This window comes from Hirundo rustica, chromosome 15, assembly GCF_015227805.2.
Source record: "Hirundo rustica isolate bHirRus1 chromosome 15, bHirRus1.pri.v3, whole genome shotgun sequence".
Classification (NCBI taxonomy): Eukaryota; Metazoa; Chordata; class Aves; order Passeriformes; family Hirundinidae; genus Hirundo; species Hirundo rustica.
In genome coordinates, this window is record NC_053464.1 from 14,463,399 (window position 1) to 14,480,439 (window position 17,041).

At 52.3% G+C, this 17,041-nt stretch overlaps 1 protein-coding gene across 1 annotated transcript in view; it reads right to left on the minus strand.

Moving 5' to 3' along the window:
- The window catches only part of CACNA1H (calcium voltage-gated channel subunit alpha1 H), a 110,568-nt gene that overhangs the window by 41,649 nt on the left and 51,878 nt on the right, over positions 1 to 17,041 (minus strand). The window contains 11 exon segments of the mRNA XM_040078798.2: positions 2 to 54; positions 2,261 to 2,351; positions 6,250 to 6,405; positions 8,431 to 8,470; positions 8,472 to 8,514; positions 8,517 to 8,545; positions 10,260 to 10,279; positions 10,281 to 10,376; positions 10,378 to 10,428; positions 10,431 to 10,449; positions 11,715 to 11,866. Coding sequence (XP_039934732.1) covers positions 2 to 54; positions 2,261 to 2,351; positions 6,250 to 6,405; positions 8,431 to 8,470; positions 8,472 to 8,514; positions 8,517 to 8,545; positions 10,260 to 10,279; positions 10,281 to 10,376; positions 10,378 to 10,428; positions 10,431 to 10,449; positions 11,715 to 11,866 — 750 coding nt within the window.

Genomic DNA, 17,041 nt, shown 5'->3' on the forward strand with positions numbered 1-17,041 from the left:
CCCGGCCCTCCAGGTGCCCGTTGGGGGTGACAGCCAGCGAGTACATCTTCATCTCTGCACAGAGGGGGACAGAGGGCACGGCGTGAGGGGACACTGGGACCCTGCCAAGAGGAGCTGCGGGCTGAAAGTAGTGGTGCGGAAAGGCATCAGGGGAATGCTGCGAGCTCCCGAGGGGGTTTGGGAACTCGGTGTCCTCCAAAGGAGTGGTGGAATTATGGAAGGGAGTGGCTTGGAAGGGACCTTGAAGATCATCTCATCCCATCCCACCCATCGCATCTTTCATCCCATCTCATTTTATCTTATCTCATCCGATCTTTCATCCCATCCCATCTCATTTCATCCTATCCCACCTCATATTATTTCATCCCATTCCATCCCATCCCATCTGATTTCATCCCATCCCATCTCATCTTATTTCATCCCATCCCATCCCATCCCATCTCCCATCCCATCCCATCCCATCTCCCATCCCATACCATCCCATCGGCAGAGATGCCTCCCACTAGGTCAGGTTTCTCCAAGCCCCTTGGATCCCTGAGCGCTTCCAGGGAGTTTTGTGCTCTGTTCATTGGGATTTAGAGGGTGGAATTGGGGTTTTGGGGCTGGCAGAGAATTTCCAGGCTGAATTCCACCGAGGGATTTCACCTCCTGTCCGTGTCACGCAGAGCTGCACTGGGATTTTTTGGGATTCTCTGATGTGCCTGAAGCTCACACATGGGGAGGCATTCAGCAAACATTGGGGACAGGAAATGGAAGTCGCTTTTACCCGCTGATAACAGAAATCTAATGGCACAGCACTGTGGCAACCCCAAAAATCCACTATTTCAGCTGCACGGCAAGAACAGGCTGCAAACCCCAATATTTACCCTGAACCAGAGCAGACCTAACACCTCCAGCCCCGTAACAGCACCAAGGCTGGCTTCAAACCCCAAACTAGAGCTGAACTAACTCCTGCTTTGCTGGGCTGAGCGGGCTCTGCTTCCAAGGAATCAGAAATCCGCTGGTGTTTCAGAACCACCCCTTGAGAAGGGGGAAGGATCAGAAGGGAAGCCCTTCAGGTCTGCAGGGAGAAATCCAAGCGAGCGCCTTCCCGCTGCTCTGTTCGTTCCACCGGGGGGGCTCTCACAGTAAAATTTGCTTTGATTTGTGCACAAATCCCTGGTCTGCACCCCAGAGATCCACGGGGACGCTGGCATCCGCCTTGAGGGTGGAAATTCCGGCTAAGATTTGCTGCTCTGCCCCGTGTGCCCCCGAGCGTGTCACGCGCCAGGAGCTCTGCGCTGGAGCTGTTGGAGCCTTTGGAGGCACCAGCTGGCCCCTGGCCACCGTCACTCCTGGACTGACAGCGCCTGCTTTCTACCCCTGTGTCACCTGAGCAGAGGTGACAATGTTTATTTCCCCCGGGGAATCTCTCCTTGTTTGAAGCTGGGGCAGGTTTTGGTCCCGTGAGCCCTTTCCCAAACATTTGCAAGGGACATTCGGTCACTTGGGGATTTGTTGCTTCGTCTCCAGCCTGAGCAGCTCCACCACCTCCCTGCGATCCAGCTGTGCCTCAGCTCCCCCAGAAAACCCTGAATTCCGCCTGCTCCCCACAGCCAGCGCTTCCTCGGCTGGAACAAATCCTGGTTTAGGAGCACTTGGAGGGATCCTAACAGAGCCCAGGCTGGGAATCGAAGGGAGCAGGAGCTGAAGCGGCTCCCGTTTGCCATCATTCGCTGTTAAAATGCGTGATCCCTTTTTTTGTCACCCCTCTGGCTGCGAGGCGAAGGCTGTCACCTCCAATCCCAGGTTTTTGGTACACCAGGGCAGCGGGGGCCCTCCCCTCAATCCGGCTGCCAGACCCTCCTGGAACACAAATGAGCAGCGGCGCTTTCCATCCATCAAACCTCACCCGAATGCATTTCGTGTGGGAAACCAAAAGGAGCAGACGAGAACATGATTGATTGGAAAAGCTGCCGAGAAGTGGGGTGAGAACATCGCTGTCAGCAAAGCGCTCCGTGCTAATGGTGCGGGGGGGAGGAGGAGACACAGCTAAAAATTCTTGGGGACGTTTAAATTAGGGGAAAAAAAAAACCAAAAACCCACCACATCTGCCTAAAAGGAAATATCAATGCTCATTTAGCGTCCCCTACACTTTGCAGAGCTGCTCTGGTGACTTGGCAATGGAATTAACTGCCAGATAAACTGGATTCTTCCACTGTGGGAGCGGAGCTGGAGCTCCCAGATTCCCGGGAAAACGCAGACACAAAAAAACCCCCACCTGTGGCTCTGAGGTCTTTCAGCTTCTCAAACTCGTCCTCGAAGTTGGCAGATGTCTTGTCCTCGTCTGTGTCTGACCTGTTGGCATCTCCCTGCAGAGAGGAGGAGGGGAATTAACAGACCTGATTCATTTGGGTTCCTCAGCAGCTCAGAGCTACCTCTGCTCCCCGTGGGCGGCTCATGCCAAATTCCCCCTGGGAACACCCTGGGAATGATCCCAGGCAAGTCCCTCTCCCTTGTTTCCACTCATTTGGACAGAAAGTACCATGCTGTTGTTGTCACCACGTCCCTGCCACGTCCTCCCTGTGCTTCCTGCACTGCTCCAGGCTCCTGGAACAGCAAATCCCAGGGGAAAACATCACAGAGCAGCTGGGATTGCAGGAATGACCGAAAAGCCTGGCCTGGTGGGGCTCCTTGTTTGCTCTCTCCCTGATTCCAGCTGAAAGCGCTCGGGGTTTGATGTCGAAGGATGTCAGAGGGTTTTAATCCCGTGTTTGACAGCACTTTAAAATTGACTTAGGTCTGCAAAACCCCAATTTGCTTTCTCCGCGCTGGCTGGGAAGAGATTGTTTTGGGAAATCTCTTTGGCAACCTGAGGCAGAGGGAGCGTGGCCGGTTTGCCTGGCAGCCCTGCAGCACCTCAGGGCAGGGAGCAGCCACCCTCTCCCTGCCTCTCCTCCTGGAAGTCCAGCTCCTTTTCCCTTCTGTGCCTTTCTCTGCCACCAGGAACAGCCAGCCCGGGACAGAGGAGCCGGGGGAAGGGATTCCAGCAGAATGTCAGCAGGATTCCTGGCTGGATTCCTCAGGACTGCAGGGATCCGTGCAAATTGATGGCCTGGATTAAGGAGCTGATCCCGGAAGAAAAAGGAGCACAGGTCCTTCCCTGGTGCCTGAACAAACGCCCACCGCCTCCCCAGCCGCTGAAGCGGCAGCGAACTTCATTCTGCCTGTGATTTATTGCAAAGCCAGCACGACGGAAAGGCTCCACACAGTTCATCCTTGTCTCGGAGAGCACAAACACCGGTGCAGGGAGGATTGATAGGTTATTGCAACAATTTGGGAAAGTTTTTACCGGCTCTCCCAGAGCACCACCGGGGGAGATCTCGACAATGGCACGGGAACGGTGCGAGCACATGCGAGCACAATACGCATTTATGGCCCTGCTTGCAGGCCTGGGCTACAGTCACACATGTACCTAAAAATGGGTTTGTGGCCATTTGAGTCGTTCTCTTCCAGGAAAGCTCCTGGCAAACTGCTCCGGAGGCAGAGCAGGAGCGGGATCTGCAGGAAATGGATTTGTGGAGAATTTTTAAAGTTTGATAGAAGGTTTATATATAGTATGCATCTGTATGTAAATTGTGAGACAAGAAATGTTGCATTATAAATGCTGTAGAATAGGATGGATATTGTTGAGAAAGAAAGGGAATTGGAGACAAATTTTAAAGGATGACTTTGAAAATAAGATTAGATACTTTAGAGAAATAGAACTACGAAAGGTGCACTGTAGTGGGACCTAGGAGGGGTAATTTTAGATGATTACCTTTAAGGTATTAATAGTACTGTGTGGTAAAAAGCTAATAGATAAGAAACTTCTATAATGTATTGTAATTAAGAGATAGTTGATTTCTGAATGCAATAGTATGAATTACAACATTTGCATTGTTTCGCTTTCTATATAAGACTAAAAACGGAATAAAAGTTTTTTTAAAGCGTTTCTCAGTTGCTTTATTTTTGGGTTAGGAGAAGGGTATAACCTGATAAAACTACGGTGCTGTGGTTCACAGGACAATTTTTATTTAGTGTCCTTGCTGAAGCCCTGCTCTCAGCTGCACAGATCTCCCAGATAAATAAAACAAACACCTGGGAAATTCCCCGCAGTGACTCCTGAGACTGCTCACAACACCCCTGCCAGCGGGCACAGAGGTCAAAACAAGAATTCTGCCCCGTTCCCATCGCAGCAACAGAACCGGGGGCGACAAAAGCAAACCCAGCTCTGCTGAGAATCTGCAGGATTTGGTTTGCGGCCTGGTTTGGTGGAAGGTTCCCTGCAGGGAGCTGGAACCAGAGATTTAAAGTCCCTTCCGACCCAAAGCATTCCAGGATTCCGTCGTTTCTCAGGGCTCCAGAGGAGCCCCGGCAGCTGGGAAGGGTTCTGTGTAACACCTCTCCCTGAGACGGGTGAGGAGCCTGATGCCAGGATTGATGATAAACAAAGGGGAGTGGAGAGCAGGATGTGCCCTGCAAGTGCCCCGCCTGCTGCTGCCGGCCTCTGGGATGGATAATCCAGGCTGGGAAAAGCGGAGATCGCACACGTTAGAGTGGTGGCCCGTAAGAGCTCTGAGAGGAGCCGTCAGGGCTGAGCAGGGAAACCGCAGCTGCTTGTCTGGAGGAGCAGTCAGGCGCTCAGAGAGCTCCACACAGCCCTGGCCGCACAGCAGCAGCAGGTTCAGCATCCCGGGGGGCACGGGAGGAACGGGGCAAAGATCCCTGCAAAGATCCCTGCAGAGATCCCTGCAAAGATCCCACAAAGATCCCACAGAGATCCCTGCAAAGATCCTGCAAAGTTCCTTGCAAAGACGACGCAAAGATCCCTGCAAAGATTGCTATAGAGATGCAGCAAAGATCCCTGCAGAGATCCCTGCAGAGATCCCTGCAAAGATCCTGCAAAGATGCCACAAAGATCCCTGCAGAGATCCCTGCAAAAATCCCTGCAAAGATCCTGCAAAGATGCCACAAATATACCTGAAAAAATCCCTGCAAAAATCCTGGCAAAGACCCCTGCAAAGATCCCGCAAAGATCCCACAAAGATCCCGCAAAGATCCCATAAAGATCCCATAAAGATCCCATAAAGATCCCTGCAGAGACCCCTGTGAGCTGCAGGCTGCTGAGTGGAGAAATCTTCCTTCCACTTACAGCATCATCCTAACGACCTGAGAATTTAATGTCAGCAACCCGGAAACAGCTTTTGAACGTCTGCGCTCCCTGCCTTGAATATTCCAGAAGGGACAGGGTCCCACGGGAAGGACAGGGCTGGGAGCCAGGTCTCATCCTGGCTGCTCCTCAGGGCTGGAACGTGTGGAACCTCAGAACAGAGTCGCGTGCAGCACGGCGTCATGAGGGGACGGTCCTGCTTGGCCACCCTGAGCTCCTTCCAGGACAGGGAAACCGCCCCTCATCAAGGGAAGACAGCGGATTTAATCGTTTTTGGGGTTTAGTAAAACTTCTGAAAGCCTGAGTTCCACCACAGAGGAACACAAACCCTGGGATTACGTGGGAGATTTGGTGAGTGAAATTAATCCGAAATAATTCCTTCTAAATCACACGGCAGACTGTGTAGGAGACCAAAGTCCTGGTTCCCCAATTCCCATCCCACATCCAGCGCGCTTTAACTGCAAATATTGATCCAGAAGAGCTTCAGGTGCCCAGCCCAGATCATCTGCACCTTTAAATTTAAATTTAGGGCTGCAAAGACTGATCCAGAAGAGCTTCAGGTGCCCAGCCCAGATTATCTGCACCCTTAAATTTAAAGGCTGCAAAGACTGATCCAGAAGAGCTTCACATGCCCAGCAGAGATTATCTGCACCCCTTAAATTTAAATTTAGGGCTGCAAAGACTGATCCAGAAGAGCTTCACATGGCCAGCACAGATAATCTGCACCCCTTAAATTTAAATTCAAGGTTGAGAAGATTGATCCAGAAGAGCTTCACATGCCCAGCTCAGATTATCTGCACTCCTTAAATTTAAATTTAGGGCTGCAAAGACTGATCCAGAAAAGCTCCAGGTGCCCAGCCCAGATCATCTGCGCCCCTTAAATTTAAATTTAAGGTTGAAAAGACTGATCGAGAAGAGCTTCACATGCCCAGCTCATCTGCACCCCTTAAATTTAAATTTAGGGCTGACGGCGCGGGTAGATGTTTATCCCCGACACGGGTGATCCCCAGACGGTGTGTGCCGGCTCTGCCCGCCTCCCTCAGCCCGGAGTCGCTCACCTCTGCCTGGAACCCTTCCACCAGGATGGCCACCAGGAGGTTGAAGAGCACGTAATTGCCGAAGGTCATCAGCGCCACGAAGTAGAGGGCGGCCCAGGAGGAGGTGGAGGCCATGCCGTTGTAGAGCACCACGTTCCAGTCCTCCTGCGTGAGGATCTGCAGGGAAAGGGAGAGGGAAAGGGAAGAGCCTCAGCTCCTCTGAGCACTGAGACCCTGCCACCAGCCCGTTCAGGAATTCTGGAAACTTGGATTTGGGGGTTTTAGGATGTTCGGGTGTCGTCTGAGTCCTTCTTCTTCACTTTCTTCTTCCTCCTCCCTCATGGGTTTGGGTGGTTTTCTGTAATTGGGTGAGAAAGGTCGGCACTCCGGGCCTTGGGTGGTCATTACTGGGTCAAAAGTATAAATAATGGAGGTGCCACCTCGTTATTGGGTAATTAGCACTTAAATAACCTTGGAAAGAGGTGCTCCATTTTACCTCTTACGAGCTGGAGCTCAGGTGAGTCTGTAAATAAATAAGAAACAACAAACATCCCAGTCCCAACTCAAAACTTTCCAGTGTATTACTCATCCTGACCTTGGCAAGGTGAAAAAGAAGCCAGAACCGTCGCACCTCACACCTTCCCTCTCCTCCTGACCTTCCCTGAGCCAAGCCGCTCGCACACCCCTCGGGAATTGCCTTTATCTGGCTCTTTGCGTGTGATTGCGGATCACGCTGCGGGGATTTGCCTTTGTTCAGACCTTTGCACCTCCTCTGGCCAAGCGTCCCCTCCCTGCAGGAAGGTCTGGCACTGCCCTGCCCAGGGAGGACAGGCTGGATCCAAGAAATCCCAAAGTGAAGGATGCACTGTCCTAATCCCATAAACTCCGTGGAGATGTTGCCTCCTTTGATAACCGTCAGAGGATAACGGATCTGAGGGCACAGATCTTGTCTCCTTTCAGGCTGCTGCCTAGAAGGCAGCTGGAGCTGAAGGGAAGGGTAAGGGATGGGATTTTTAATGAGATAAATGACATCGAGTAGCTCCAGAAGCTCGGGGAAGTTGTTTTCCTTTAGGTAAAAACACTGGGAAAAAGCAAAAAACAAGCAAACAAAAAAGAAACCAAACCCAAAAAAACCGAGGGGGAAAAAAAAAAACCACGACATAAAAAACCCCCAAAAAACAAAAAACACCAAAAACCCCTCCTTCACTGCAAAGCTTTTCTCTGAGGGATCTTCCTCAGGGATTTCCACTCTCCAGCTTCAAAAATCCCGGAGGCCTTAGAAAAAAAAATGGATGACAGGCTCACGTTCCACATTAATTCCTGCAGTGAAAATGGCCTCAACCCCCCTGGACCAAGGTGGCTTTGGGGACAGCAGTGCTGCACTGAGTCATGCTGCTCAATAACCTTCCTGGGACACAGGACTGAGCCTCCGCGCTCCGTGCCAGCTGCATTTCCCACGGGACTGGGAGGAGAAACGCAGCAATCTGCCTGCTGGGGAGGGAGAAGTGGGAAGCTCTGAGGCTGGGGCCGGTTTGTCCTTGTTCCTTTGTGAGAATTTACACCCACAGCGAAGGCTCTGGACTGGTCTCCACCTTGAGTGACGCCGCTCCGCTTTTAGAGACTTTATTTACACTTGTTGCACTCGGATTCTAAAGCCTGAGCTTTGAGACGCGGGAAGTCTAATCCTTATATTTAAAATACCCTTGAAAGGGCGGCTGATCCCTCCGCTGCGGAACCTGCCAGGAATTTCAGGCACGGACCAGAGCTCGGTTTGACAAGTTTTTACGTCAAGCCTTCCCCAGCACCTCCAGCTCCGATTTGTGAGGGGATTTGTCACTCCCAGTTACACGGAATTGTTCCAAGGGGAATCTTTGGGGCAGGGAAGAGAAGGACGGAGATCCTGCAGGAGCAGGAGCAGGATGGGCAGCAAAGAGGAAAACAAGAGTGGATGCCCTCCTTTTACTGATAAGAGATATGGACAGTGCTGATTTTGAGTAGATTTCTTCTCCATGGGGGAGAAGAAATCTTTTAGACCTTTAGAAACCTTTTAGAAAGAAGAAATCTTTCTTTTAGACCCAGAAACACCACCTCTGCCCTCATAACTCTTCACTCCCAATTTGACACCTCCCGGAAGAGTTTCAGTGGAATTAAAAACTCCTCATTGTTCCCCCCATGAAACACCCCCTGAGGGCGCAGAGCTACCTGGAACACGGTCACAATGGCCCAAAGCAAGGAATCAAATTCTCCTGTCCGGAACGGTGTCTCCCGTGTCGGTTTTCAGCTGACCTTGCATCCGAAAAGATGCATGCCGAGGATGCTTGCAGCGGGGGGAGAGAGGGAGATGGGAGAAACCCGTGGGTGAAATGTGGTTGCAGGAGGATTGCAGGGGTTTCATGGGCACTTTTTCCACTCTCTGTGGGTTTTTTGGGTTTTTTTTTGGGTTTTTTGTTTGTTTGTTTGTTTTGTTTTGTTTTTTTGGGTTTTTTTTGTGTGTGCGTGTGTGTCTGTGTGTGTGGTCTGGTTGGGTTTGGTTGCGTTAGTTGTTGGTTTTGGTTTTGGTTTTGCGTTTTTTTGTAGTGTGTGTGGGGTTTTTTTTGGTGGGGTTTTTTTATGGTGGGTGTTTTTTTTTTTTTGTTGTTGGTTTGGTTTCGGTTTGGTTTGTTTGTTTGTTTGTTTTTGTTTGGTTTGGTTTTTTTGGACCCCACGATTTGATTCTCCTGCCTCCCATTCCATTTCCAGTTCTCTGCACTGACAGGAAAATCAAGGGATGTCCTTTGTCTGGCAAGAATGTCAAACCACGCCGCCCACCTCCCTGGTTTTCCAAGCAAAGGATCCTGAGGGACATCAGAGGGTCAAACGGACAGAAATCTTGGAATCTGCCACAACTTCCATCCCAAACCTGACACTGGTGTGGTCCAGCCAGTGACAGGCACAGCTCAGGAGCATCTGAGAGGCAGCTACTGCCGTCTGCATCCTTTCACTCACCTCTAGGAATGATGGCCATTCCATGAAAAACTAGGCTGGAGAGGGGTAAACCCCACTGTGAGCACTCCCCCACACACACAAGTGCCGTGTCCCTGTGGAACAACGCTGTCTTGGGCTGCAATATGTAACCAAAAACGTGTATTCTATTTGCCACCTGCTGAAAATGGTTGGGGAGGTGTTTTTCCTCTTCCAGGACCCATCCCTCATAACTCTGGGGTTTATCTTCTGTTAAACCAGGTGTGTCACTGTTCTTTATCTCTTCCAGGACCCATCCCTCCTAACTCTAGGGGATATCCTCTGTTAAACCATGTGGGACAGCGTTCTTTATCCTTTCCAGGACCTATCCCTAATAACTCTGGGGTTTATCTTCTGTAAAACCAGGTGTGTCACTGTTCTTTATCTCTTCCAGGACCCATCCCTCATAACTCAGGGGTTTATCTTCTGTTAATCCAGGTGTGTCGCTGTTCTTTATCCCTTCCAGGACCCCTCCTCCCTGCAGGGATCTCTGCTGTTCCTGGCCCATCCAGGCTCACTGCAGGGCTGAGACAATTCCATCATCCATGGGGAGATGCTGCACCCAGGGGAGGAGCCCGGCATTCCCACCTGGATCACACCTGGCACTGGGAGCAGCAGCACAGGCTGTGTGCACGGGATCGCCAGAGGAGCACCGGACCCATCTCAGCAGCACTGGAGCTTCTGCAGGATCATCTCTGCTCCACCAGAACCACGTCTGGTCCTGCAGGAGGGCTGGACTGGGCTGTGACCGACACCCTGACCAACAGGGGTCAGGTCCTGTCCTGACTCCGACAGCGTTTCTAAGATTTTTTTTTGTTTTGTTTGCTCATTTTTTTCTACTACATTTGTATTTTTAACATTCCTGGTAAAGCACTGTTATCCCTACTCCCATACCTTTGCCCGAAAACCCCGCCTTAACTGCAAAATCATAACAATCCGGGAGGGAGAGGGGACGATTTTACTTCCTCCCTTCCAAGGGAAGCTCCGGCTTTTCCCCGGCAAAACACCTGCCTTTCCGAACCGGGGCGTACCTGAAGATGAAGATGAAGAGCCATGAGCAGCATGCAGAAGGTGGCCACGTTGTCCATGGTCTTCATGAGCACCACGAGCTGGCGGCGCAGGGCGGGCATGAAGCGCACCAGCTTGAGCAACGCGGAGCAGCCGGAAGGTGCGGAGCACGGACAGGCCCCCCGTCCGACTGGCCCGATGATCTCCCACACGCTGGGGGACACGGGATCTCGCTGTGGCTAGGACCAGCACCCATGCTCCCTGGAATCCCCCGGGAATTCCTCCAGGAATACCCCCTGCCCCATCCCCCTTTTCCTGCTCCTGGAAAAGCGGCACGGATCCCGGCCCTGCTGTCGTGTGTCTCGTGGCACAGCTCGTCTGCTTTTTTTTTTGGGGAAATTCCCTGCCTTAATTCCCTCCTTATTCCCTCCTTAATTCCCTCTTTTTTTCCGGGGTTCTCCGTGTCTGCACCACTACAATAAAGCGGATCACGATTTTGTCCGGGAACATCCATTCCTCAGATATATGGAGTCTCAGCACAGCTCAGTTCTTTAAAACAAAGCTTTTTTTTTTTTTTTTTTTTTTTTTTTTTTTTTTCCCTTCCAGCTTCTCGTAACAGAATTAGGGAAACAAAACCCCACATCAAGTGAGGAGGATCAGCGGTTTTAGGTCTCTTGAGGTGTTATCTCCCTTTGGAAATCCTTTAGAGGGAAGTTTTGGGGGGGCCGGTTTGATCAGGCCCTTTGTGCAGAACCTTGAACCTTGTCTGGATCTAAGGGATGTGCCAAGGGCACTTCTCCTGGTTCCCGTCTCCATCTCCCCTGGAATTCTTTGCCCCAAAGGACTGATGAGGGGGTGATCAGAAAGGATCCCAGCACCGGGGCGTGGCTGGGGCACCCCAGTTTAGGCACAGCAGAACAGGGCCCTCCCTTCCCATCCTGCTCGCCCAATTCCAGCCAGGCTGGGATAATTAGGGATTGGGAAGACACTGCCGGCATATGGATGCTCCCAGTACCCCTTTCCCTGGACCAGCCACGCTGTGCTTGAGCGGAAAATCCACCCCAGTGCCAGATGTGTGGCATAAATAGATTTTCCTCTCCGTCTGCCGGGTTGGTTTACTTTGGACAGGAATCCAAAAGCCCGGCACAATGACAGCACATCCCGGCCCTGGGTTAACACACGGAGTCACAGGGTCACCAGGCTGGAAGAGACTTTCCAGATCTTCGAGCCCAACCCACGCCCTAACACCTCCTCATCCACTAAACACAGTGCCACATCCAATCCTTTCTTAAACACATCCAGGGATGGAGGCTCCGCCGCCTCCCCGGGCAGACCATTCCAGCGCTTTATCACCCTTTCACTAAAAGATTTTTTTTTTTCTAAAAATCCAACTTAAATTTCCCTCGCCATCCCCGATCCCTGTGCAGTCCCCAGCCCATCCCCACAAAAGCCAGGGTGGGGAGAGGACCGGCAGTGACCTGATGACCACGATGATCCCGTCGAAGATGTTGTAGGGGTTCTTGATGTAGCCGAAGATTCCAAAGGCCAGGAGCTTCAGGAGCATCTCCAGGGCAAACATGCTGGTGAAGACGATGTTGCTGATCTCCAAGGCGTTGGTCAGCTCGTCGGGCTGCGGGAAGAAAAGCAACCTGGTCAGGGGAAAGAATGGGAAAGGCCGGAATGTTCATCCCGCAGGGATTTGTGCTCCTTCTGGAAAGCTGTGGAGAAAGAGGAAAGTCTGAGGGGACGGCAGATAAACCTCCTGAGGAGTCCCTGTGGGTTTTACTGGAATCACAGGATCCCAGCCCGGTTCTGGAGCAGCTGGAGAGCAACTCTGCCCAATCCAAAATAACTCAAGCTACGCAGAGGAGAGGGTTTGTTCGCTGTTCCAAGACGGAATTCTCCAGGCTGGAATCTGCCGGGATTCACACGGATCACTCTGCTGTTGCCGCACCTGCTCCAGCAGAGCTTTATGGATGCTGCCACATCCAAACCAGGAACACCGCTTTGGAGATAGGAATATGACAGCTCTGTTCATTAAAGCAAAGCGTTTTCCTTCCGGACATCTCCAAAGAGCATTAGGGAAAAAAAGATACCAATTAAAATCAGTGGGATCAACAGTTTTATGTCTCTTGAGGTACTTATCTCCCTTTGGGAACTGTCCCCAAAAACTCCCGAAATTTCCTAAACCCAGCAGATTTTAAGTGACAGCAGCGTGGCCCCGAGCGCCAGGATTGCATCCAGGATCACTCGAGTTTCTCTGGGTGTACAGGATTTTAATGGAGCTGAAATCCAAGATTTTTCCATGCCCCTCCTCCATCCCAGCACCACATTCCCTCGGGCCCCGACCTTGCTTCCAGGCATTCCATTCCTTCCCTGGGAAGTGCAGCAAAGCCTGCCCAGGGTCCCAAACCGGGCAGGGAAAATGGGAAAATGTGGGATCGATTTGTTGACTCCCTGGAGCTGCTGCTTCCAGCAGCACCCGGCTCTGCAATGAGCATTTCTAGTTCCAGGCCTGCTCCTCTGTGAGACAAAAATGAGCCTTTTTCATTTCCTTTTCCTCGGTGTAATAACATTGTCTGGGAAAAGGTGTGATTTTCATATCTGACTCATCTCCTGGACTGATAATAATTGTCTTTATTCCCCGTCCCCCGTCAGGGGGTGGGTGAGAATCTGGCTGGGTTTTTGGGGATGCTGTTGCACTCTTCGAGGCTCCGAAGGAGGAACCACTGTAGCAGCATCACACCGAACCCCCCCTCGCAGCAAACCCGACCCTTGGCGGCGGGAGGAGAGGGTGGAAGGGTTAACTGGGATTCGGGAAGAGCCCGCACACCTCCTCCAGCCCTTGGGCTGCTAATGAGCCATCATTCACCGCTAAATTACTCCCTGCAATCTTCCGTCTGCTGCTCAACCATTTACCCGGGGGGTGGGGGGAAAAGCACTCGGAGCTCCTGGTTTTCTAATCCATAAACTCCAATTGCCATGGGATACCGGGAGAAGGATTGGGAAATTCGCGGCTCTTTCCTGTCCGGCAGCCACCTGCTCGCCAGGGCCCGATTCCCCGGAACCAGGCAGAGCTGATCCATCCTATTCCTTTCCCTTCACGATGCCAAAACAACCCGGGGAGAGGCAAAAAAAAACCCCCAAAAATATCCTAGCTAGAGGCTCAGGGCTGCTCAGGGATGGAATTTACCCAGCTCTCCAGAGACCGATCCCAAAATAGCCCTGCTGGCCCGCTCCGAGCCACAGGACACGGCGCTGGCAGCGTCCCCGAGCTCTCTGTCGGGGCCTGGCACGTTCAGGGTCCCCCCCAGGCGGGGTTGGACCAGGGAATTCTTGACAAGGAGCAAAATAACTCATTAAAGTCTCGCGTCCCTGCGGGCGCCGGCGGAGAGCTCCTGGAGCAGGGTGCTGGTGGCAGGCGGAGGCTGGGAAACTGACGGCAGCCATCAGCAAGGAATCACTCGGGATCCCGGGATCGCTGAGGTTGGGAAAGACCGCCGGGAACATCGAGTCTGGTCTGTGACTGGTGCCCACCTTGTCCCTGAGCCCTGAGTGCCACATCCAGGAATTCCTTGGACACCCCCAGGGATGGGGATTCCAAACCTCCCTGAGAGCTCCTTCCAATGCCTGATCACCCTTTCCATGGGGAAATTCCTCTTGGTATCCAGCCTGACCCTCCCCTGGCACAGCCTGAGGCCATTTCCTCTGATCCTGTTGCTGACTGTCTTGGGGAAGAAGCCACCACCATTCCTGACAGGAATCTGCACCTTGTTGGGGATGTTTTGTTCTCCCTGCTGTTCCCCAGCACTTTTTTTCCCTGGGAAACATGGAAAACCTGCCCAGGGCTATTCCCAGAGCCTCGTCCCCTCCCACAGAGCATGCACGGAAGGCAAAGGCAGTGTGGGGTTCTCCAAATTCGCCAAATTACAATTTTATCATGAAAATTTGGCTTCTGGGTGGTCACTTCAAAATCCCTAATCCTGGAATGAAGGGGGTATAGAAGCACAGAATCGCTAAGGCTGGGAAAGACCTCAGAGGTCATCGAGTCCAGCACGACAAGAAAATCTCAGAGTCGTCACCAAAAAAATCAGCGTTGAGTCTGAAAATCTGAACAACCCCAAAAACACCCTAAGGCAAATAGAAGGAATTCGTACATTGCTCTTCTCTAAAACCCCGAGTTTCCTTGGGCAAACCCAGGATCCTCCCCTGGCCTGCGGAGCACCGAGCCAATCCTGAATTTATTTCCCGATTCCCTTTGACCGTCCGTGCCCTTTTTCGCTTTGTCTCCGGCGCCGTGACTTTTGCTCCCCATCGAATTCCGGGAGAAAAACCCGCAGCCATCCGTCAGGGAGGGGAGAGAGGCCAGGGGGGACAGGGACAGGAGAGGACAAGGAGGTGGCCCGGAACGCCAGCAGCTGCGCCCAGGAGCTGATCCAGCAGATTGGAGCGCGGCAGGACGCCGGGGAAAGGCTGACGGGCGGCTGACGCTGCAAAACCTCACCTCGGGGATCTTTCATTATCCTTTTGGGATGGCGTTGGGAGCCAGGCGGCGCTGAGGCGATGACAGGGCCAGCTGCGAGCAGGGATGTTGGAGCAGGATCCTGCCGGGACGCCAGGCAGGACCCGCCGGGCACGGACAAGGACGGATGGCCCTGAACGGCGGCCAAGCTCTGCTGGGAGCTTGGGGATTGCTGGAGTGGATGCTGAGGAGCAGATGAGCCAAACATCCGCTGCTCCAGCCTCCCAGTGTAATTACCTCGTCCTGACACCGACGGGAGCCCGGGAAACGGGGATATTTTTACGCCTCCTGAGATGGTTTATTGCTGGCGGCGCAGATTTCCCGCTCCTCCCGCTCGCTGACGAGCAGAGACCCACGAGGAGGGTCAGGGAAGGGACACTCAAGATGGATTTGGCCATTCCCCTGGAGCCAGCCGCTAGGAGCCACTGTTGTTTTTCGTCCAAATGAAAGCCAATCCCAGATTTTTTTCCGGGAGTCTTTTTCCTCCGAGCCGTCGATCCGCTGGAAACAAACCTTTTTCACGGCGAGGGTTATTTTCACCCGACTTTCTGGCTGGGAGAAGGCGGGATTGCAACAACGCTCTCAGATTGCTGCGATGCCTCGTTCTGACCCGCTCGGGGCTGGAAACTTGGGGCTTTTGGCTCGAGTTTGGTTCTGTCACGAAGCGCAGCTCGGATCGGGATGCGGAGCAAAGCTTGGCAGCAAAATGAGGCGCTTCCAGGAGAGCTGGTCTAAAGTGGAGGTTTTTGCTTTTTGCCAATTTTATTTTTTTCCGAAGCCTTAACGACTCTGGCAGGAAAAAATGCCTGCCCACCATTGGGCTCCAAGCTGCATCAGGGAAAAAATTCCTTTTTCCAAACACAGGGATGGAGAGCACGACCCCTCCAGCGGCTTTGGGGATCTCCACGTGTTTTGCTGCTGTGCTTATTGACCTTCACATCAGCCCAGGATTCCAGAGCCGGAAGGTGACCACCTGGAATTGCGGGAGGATCCCAAAACCTCAGGAATCCCCAGGATGTTGGAGAAGATTGGCAGTGCTGGCACGAGGATCCCCCAGTCGGGATGTGGAGGCTGGAATGGGAATGGCCATGCGGGAATCTGCCACCAAAAACGAGCGCAGAACGGTTTAACCCCAAGTCCCACCGGCAGATCCCAGGGAAAGCTCGGAAAAGTTCAGATTTGAGTCTAAACTATAGAATTTCAGATTTAAATCGTCCTTGGCCTGCGGGACTGGGTTTCCCGCAGTTCAAGGGAAGGGCAGGAACTGTGTGGGATCAATTTGGAAGATTTCAGCATCCCTGAGTTGAAATAAGAACATCCCCCCCCCCGCCCCCTTTCCAAGGCCATATTTACGCTGCAGAATATTCCAGAAATTCCAAGCAACGCTTTTACTGGGGACAACCCTCAAACAGTTCATTCTACGCTCAGATAAACAGACCAGAAAAATCCTTTCCTGAACAGTTTAGGTCTGAAAACCTCGGAAGCCCGGGCCCTTTTCCTGTGGTTTTAGCAAGGACCCAGTGCCTGCCTGGAGCCACGGGATCCAGCGGAAGGGAAACCCACGGTGGTGAAATGAAGGATGGCTCCTCCAGGCAGAGGATGAAGGGGTGGAATTTGCAGCCTCAGATTCTCTTTGTGCGCCTGAATTCCTGCGGCTCTCCAAGGACCGGGATCTCTTTGTGCCTCCTTTTCCTCTCGCCCACCTTCTCCCTCATCTCCTTTGGCTGCTTGCATCCACCAGCTGCTGTTTTACATAATTTAGGCTCAGTCCCAGCAGGACAACTGGACACCTTTCTTTTATTCTCTCTCTCTTGAAATTCGGGAGAGATAATCACACCTGCATCCCTCCCAGCGGAGAACAGGGCTCTTCCACACCACCTCCTTTCCCGCTGAGCGAGCGGGGAAGATTCCAGAAACATTTAAAAATGTGTTTTTTTTTTTTCCTTCAGAAACCCCCCTCCGAAGCAGCTCAACTTTTCCTGAGCCGGGAGAGCTGAGAGTGGCAGAGCCCCGAGGAGCAGTAAACAAATGCAGAACATTGAGTCTCATAAACATCCTTTGCACTCCGGTTGGGGTTTTTTTTTGTTGTTTTATTTTTTATTTTTTTTTCTGCTCTTAGTCCCGAGCCTAAAGCTGTCAATGGGACTCGCAGCTCTTGTTTATGTTGGCTTTTCTGCGCTGGATGTTGCAGCTCGGCACGGTAATGATCTGTCAATCCCCGCCTGGCTCCCGGGCATTCCTTCCTCCCATCACCTCATTTTTTTTTGGGCAATTACAGATTTA